Source organism: Polyodon spathula, unplaced genomic scaffold (genome assembly GCF_017654505.1).
Source record: "Polyodon spathula isolate WHYD16114869_AA unplaced genomic scaffold, ASM1765450v1 scaffolds_3788, whole genome shotgun sequence".
Classification (NCBI taxonomy): Eukaryota; Metazoa; Chordata; class Actinopteri; order Acipenseriformes; family Polyodontidae; genus Polyodon; species Polyodon spathula.
The window spans coordinates 1-6,000 of NW_024475247.1; the positions used below are offsets into that span (position 1 = coordinate 1).

A 6,000-nucleotide genomic window follows, 5' to 3' on the forward strand; every position below is an offset into this window, starting at 1 on the left:
GCTGTTTAGAACAATGCTTCTAGACTGGACTGCAGAGAGACTTTCGCTTAAAGGGCTCACATTACATTGAAGAGACAACATAGGCATGTGGTAACTGCAGTGGAATTAATGGGATTACAAGTGCATTGTTTTATCATTACACTAAGTGTGCTTTCCTTCTAGTTCCTCAGTGATTACTACAGAATAACATGTGCCCTGGAACTGAAAAAGTGAGCCAATCCTTCCACAAGTAATGCAGCTGATCCTGAACTCAATAACAGCATTGTGACTGAGACACACCCACCTCAGCTCTGTGATGCGAATCAATAATATCAAGGGCTCTCTTTATGTTGATATTTTGAACACATTTAATAAAGTTTGATGCGCTTTATGAAGTTAATGTAGATTCAAGAATAGCAGTTACCATTCTCACTTCCTCTTTCTATGCTCATGTATCTAATGGGATAGTTTTTGTACGAGTCCTGCATTGCACTTTCTCACTGTGGGTCTCGAGCACAGTAATACAGGGCAGAGTCTTCAGTCTTCAGGCTGTTCATTTGTAAATACAGCATGCTGTTGGAATCGTCTCTGGAGATGGTGAATCTTCCCTGGACAGACGGGGCATAGCTTGTACTACTACCAGCAGCACTGCTGCTAATGTCAGCCACCCATTCCAGACCCTTTCCAGGAGCTTGTCGAACCCAGCTCATGTAGTAGCTGCTGAATGTGAATCCAGAGGCTTTACAGGACAGTTTATGGGACCCTCCAGGCTTTGCAACTCCTGCTCCGGACTCAGTCAACACTACATCAGACCGGACACCTTGAGGAAAAAAGCAAACAACGTACAGTAACTACTGCTAAAACATCAAGTAATATACAGAATCAATGCAGGCTAATCTCCACAAGTGTCACATACTTACTTGATAGAGCTGTCATTATTATACAGAGAGCTGTTAAAATCCCCATTGTACTGCAGTATTGTGCTTATTGAAAGAAGAAAGTGTTGTAACCAGCAGACAGGCTACCTCTCCTCCTGCTCCTATCTGCACTGCAGCAGAGTTAAATAGGAAGTGTAGCCCTGGACATTTGCATACGTTTCTGTGCATTATTTAAAGCAGCTTGTTTATATTGCTGACTCCCAGAATCACTGCACACTGGAATCCCTCGACTATGATAGAGGGGCTGGGGAAATCCACAACCTTGGAACAGTGCTGATCAGCGGCGTTTTAAACATAAACATTATGTTCATATTTTGGTGATAAAAAATAGATCGAAAAAGAGGGGAGATAGTTGGGTTTTTTGTTTGCTGTATTTTTAACAATATCCAGCTGTAAACTGTTTCCAATAAACCCTAAATGCTTCTTGACTTCTCTGTGTCCTACGAAGCTGCTGAGGTGGTGAAGTGAGACTGTGTTTTGCAGGCAGAACAGCAGACTGATCTCACTGTTACTGTGAAGCTCAGTAATGCGCATGTGTCAGATCTTTATACTGTTACAGTGCCGCCATTCTGTGGGAGACACTGCCATCTAGTGTCAGGAAATGAGAAGTGCTGCATGTAAAGCAACAGCACTCAATGAGAAGGAAAGAGACAATGCGCTGGTACAGCAGTCTCCAGATTGCAGGCTGTTCATTTGCAGCTACACCAGGGAGGAGGAGCAGTCTGTGGAAATCCTGAGCAAACTAATACTGGAGTTACTAGAGCTTTGTATCGAGTGAAAGAGCTTAAAACAAGACAAACAAGATAACTTAATATCTCAGCATCCGAGAACAGAGAATTGTCCATCAGTTTTGTGCCATTGCAGAAATACATTATTGTCAAATATCAATATTATATATATAAGTCGCGTTATAATATTAAACATTCCTGAAGTAACTCTTTCTGCTTCTTTTTTCTGTCATATAAATTGACAAAACTTGTCAACCTCTTTGTAACTAATGTATAGTGGTCTAGTTTTACACCAATTTGTGTAAAAGTGTTTCATTTGATAACCTAACGCCTGTATGCAACTCACACACACACACACACACACACACACACACACACACACAATGGCATCTAATTACACAGTCCAAGAGCTCTGCCCGCTGCTTCTGTTGCTTGCAGTTTTGTTTCAGTCTGTGCAGCGCTGTCCCGCCGCTGCGCCGTTACGCTATATTGCATTTCATGCCTGCTCCAATGGGTATTCATCGGGTCGTGTGGGCTCCTTTACTGCTTATTTTATCTCAGTGCATTTTTCTAGAGTTGCATTCATATCCCTGTTGCTTTTTCCTCTTCAACCTCAACTTTGCCACACTGACGTTGGAAAAACACATTGTTTATATATTCCATATAGTGAATGAATGGATGCGTTTCTAATTCTGTCTATTGGAGCATAATTGGAGTTTTGCAAGGTTTTGATTGCAATAGATGAATCATTTAGAAGAAGAAAAACTCATGTGGAGAATGCGGGCATCGATCCCGCTACATCTCGCATGCTAAGCGAGCGCTCTACCATTGAGCTAATTCCCCCCCTCCGCTGATCACCTTATCCATACCGGCGGCGTGAAGAAACCTCACCGCTACAGATCCGCCACTATCAGAAATCCACCGAGCTGCTGATCCGCAAGCAGCCCTTCCAGCGGCTGGTCAGAGAAATATACCATATACTATACTACGTGTCTCATATACTATCAGAGCAGTTCGGATCCTCTATATATTCTCCGGTATGGGCTGCTTGTCACTGTATAGGGTTTTAAAATCTGTCTTCAAGAGGTTGATAACGGCGCTGCAGGAGGCTAGCGAGGCTTGCCTGGTCGGGCTGTTTGAGGACACCAACCTGTGTGCCATTCACGCCAAGAGAGTCACCATCATGCCCAAAGACATCCAGCTGGCCCGCCGCATCCGAGGAGAACGCGCTTAAACTGCAAGACCCTTCGAGAAAGCACCGTGAAACGCAAAGGCACTTCTAAGTGTCACTCACTCCTCAAAGTGTGAAATACTCTTATTTATTATTTTATGATGATGAGTGCCTTTTATAGCACGTCAGAAACACATTACTGTCAAAGACTACACACATTATTAGTGAATCAAGCAGTAAGTCAGGATGGCCGAGCGGTCTAAGGCGCTGCGTTCAGGTCGCAGTCTCCTCTGGAGGCGTGGGTTCGAATCCCACTTCTGACAAAACAACTTTCTTTTGGTTTTGTTTTTTTCTTTCTGTAACTAATATATCGTGGTCTAGTTTTACACCAATTTGGTGTAAATGTGTTTCAGTTTTTAAATGATAAACAGTCTAAAGCATGTATGCAAATCAAGCGTAAAACAGACCAACACACACACGCACACACTGGAAACTAACTACAACTAACTACTAACCAACCCCTGCTTCTGTTACTTGCAGTTTTGTCTCAGTCTTTGTTGCGTGTTAAACAGTCAGCAGCAGGGTCATTATTATTATTATTATTATTATTATTATTATTATTATTTATTATTATTATTATTATTATTATTATTATTATTATTATTCCGATATTTTCTTATTATTTGTGTTCTTTATTTGTTTTAACTATGGCTGTTGTTTTTATTTTTAGGGACAGTGCTCTATCATACACATGAACGAGTAGTATTTAATAATTATATTATTTAATAATAATACAGCTCGGCTTCTTGTGCGTCACAGCTTTGCCGTTTCGCGCCTTCTCATCATTTCAACGCCTTTAGTGTGAAAGCACGTTGACGGCGTCACAATACGCTGGACGCTGACGCTTGGACGCGACGCGCTCAGCGTGAAAGAACCTGAGGGTATCAGTCCGCCAGAAAGAAGATCTGGTTAACTGTCAACTCTCAGAACCACAACAAAGTCGTGAAGTAATGGCTCTAACAGCACACCAAGAACAAGGCCTCTATAAACAATCACTGCCCCCGTCTCTGTCCAACAAAGGAGAATGCTCTTCACATCTTTTGAGCGTCCATCAGCCGGCAATAGTCGAAAATCAGCAGGAAACCTTCGAAGAAACTGCAAACCTGCAAAAGCAGCTTCAGAAAGCGAAGCCAGTGCTCTGCTCCACCCTCAGAAACCTCAGCCACGAAAACACAACCGCAATGTTTCAAAACGGCACTGCCACAGGAAACCTGCAATTCAACTGGACATCAATCAACTTTATTTCAAGGGGGGGAGTGGGTTCTGGTGCTCTAACAGACAAAAAGTCTGAATCTCATGGTTGATCTGCCACAACTCAACCATGAAAAAGAAAGCAGAAGCTGTGAGTGATCAGTGCTGCAGTCCTGAAGAGAGGGGTTTTTGTACGGCTGCTTGGTTTGATTGCATCACTGTGAGTATCCAGCACAGTGATACAGGGCAGAGTCTTCAGTCTTCAGGCTGTTCATTTGTAAATACAGCATGCTGTTGGAATCGTCTCTGGAGATGGTGAATCTTCCCTGGACAGACGAGCCATAGTATGTTCTACTACCAGCATCGTTAATGTAAGCCACCCATTCCAGACCCTTTCCAGGAGCTTGTCGAACCCAGACCATCAAGTAGCTGCTGAATGTGAATCCAGAGGCTTTACAGGACAGTTTATTGGACCCTCCAGGCTTTGCAACTCCTGCTCCGGACTCAGTCAACACTACATCAGAACAGACACCTGGAGGAAAATAACAAACAATGTACAGTAACTACTGCTAAAACATCAAGTAATATACAGAATCAATGCAGGCTAATTTCCACAAGTGTCACATACTTACTTGATAGAGCTGTCATTATTATACAGAGAGCTGTTAAAATCCCCATTGTACTGCAGTATTGTGCTTATTGAAAGAAGAAAGTGTTGTAACCAGCAGACAGGCTACCTCTCCTCCTGCTCCTATCTGCACTGCAGCAGAGTTAAATAGGAAGTGAAGCCCTGGACATTTGCATACGTTTCTGTGCATTATTTAAAGCAGCTTGTTTATATTGCTGACTCCCAGAATCACTGCACACTGGAATCCCTCGACTATGATAGAGGGGCTGGGGAAATCCACAACCTTGGAACAGTGCTGATCAGCGGCATTTTAAACACAAACATTATGTTCATATTTTAGAGATAAGAAAGAGGGTAGATAGTTGGGTTTTTTGTTTGGGGTATTTTTAACAATATCCAACCGTAAAATGTTTCCAATAAACCCTAAATGCTTCTTGACTTCTCTGTGTCCTGTGAAGCTGCTGAGGTGGTGAAGTGAGACTGTGTTTTGCAGGCAGAACAGCAGACTGATCTCACTGTTACTGTGAAGCTCAGTAATGCGCATGTGTCAGATCTTTATACTGTTTCAGTGCCGCCATTCTGTGGGAGACACTGCCATCTAGTGTCAGGAAATGAGAAGTGCTGCATGTAAAGCAACAGCACTCAATGAGAAGGAAAGAGACAATGCGCTGGTACAGCAGTCTCCAGATTGCAGGCTGTTCATTTGCAGCTACACCAGGGAGGAGGAGCAGTCTGTGGAAATCCTGAGCAAACTAATACTGGAGTTACTAGAGCTTTGTATCGAGTGAAAGAGCTTAAAACAAGACAAACAAACCCTTCCCTTGTTTAGCAGTTTTTATTTTGGTTAGCTGCTAAAATATAGAAGATGAGACTCCTTGATAACTCCATATCTCAGCATCCCTGAACAGAGAATTATCCATCAATGTGGTGCCATTGCAGAAATAAATTATTGTCAAATATCAATATTATATATATAAGTCGCGTTATAATATTAAACATTCCTGAAGTAACTCTTTCTGCTTCTTTTTTCTGTCATATAAATTGACAAAACTTGTCAACCTCTTTGTAACTAATGTATAGTGGTCTAGTTTTACACCAATTTGTGTAAATGTGTTTCATTTTTTAATCTAAAGCATGTATGCAAATCACACACACACAATGGCAACTAATTACACAGTCCAAGAGCTCTGCCCGCTGCTTCTGTTGCTTGCAGTTTTGTCTCAGTCTGTGCAGCGCTGTCCCGCCGCCGCGCCGTTACGGTATAGTACATTTCATGCCTGCTCCAATGGCTATTCATCGGGTCGT

The 6,000-nt window shown here is 42.4% G+C and overlaps 2 non-coding genes and 1 gene segment (V, D, J or C); 1 reads left to right on the forward strand and 2 right to left on the reverse strand.

The window, feature by feature from the left end:
• Nucleotides 1–461: 461 nt before the first annotated feature.
• Nucleotides 462–4,737, reverse strand: LOC121312278. The segment is given in 2 exon segments: nucleotides 462–799; nucleotides 4,700–4,737. Coding segments are annotated over 2 exon segments (339 nt in total).
• On the reverse strand, nucleotides 2,417–2,488 carry trnaa-agc. The gene has a single exon. It is a non-coding gene; the product is annotated as a tRNA-Ala (tRNA).
• Nucleotides 3,057–3,139, forward strand: trnal-cag. Its single transcript has one exon. It is a non-coding gene; the product is annotated as a tRNA-Leu (tRNA).
• Nucleotides 4,738–6,000: the final 1,263 nt, after the last annotated feature.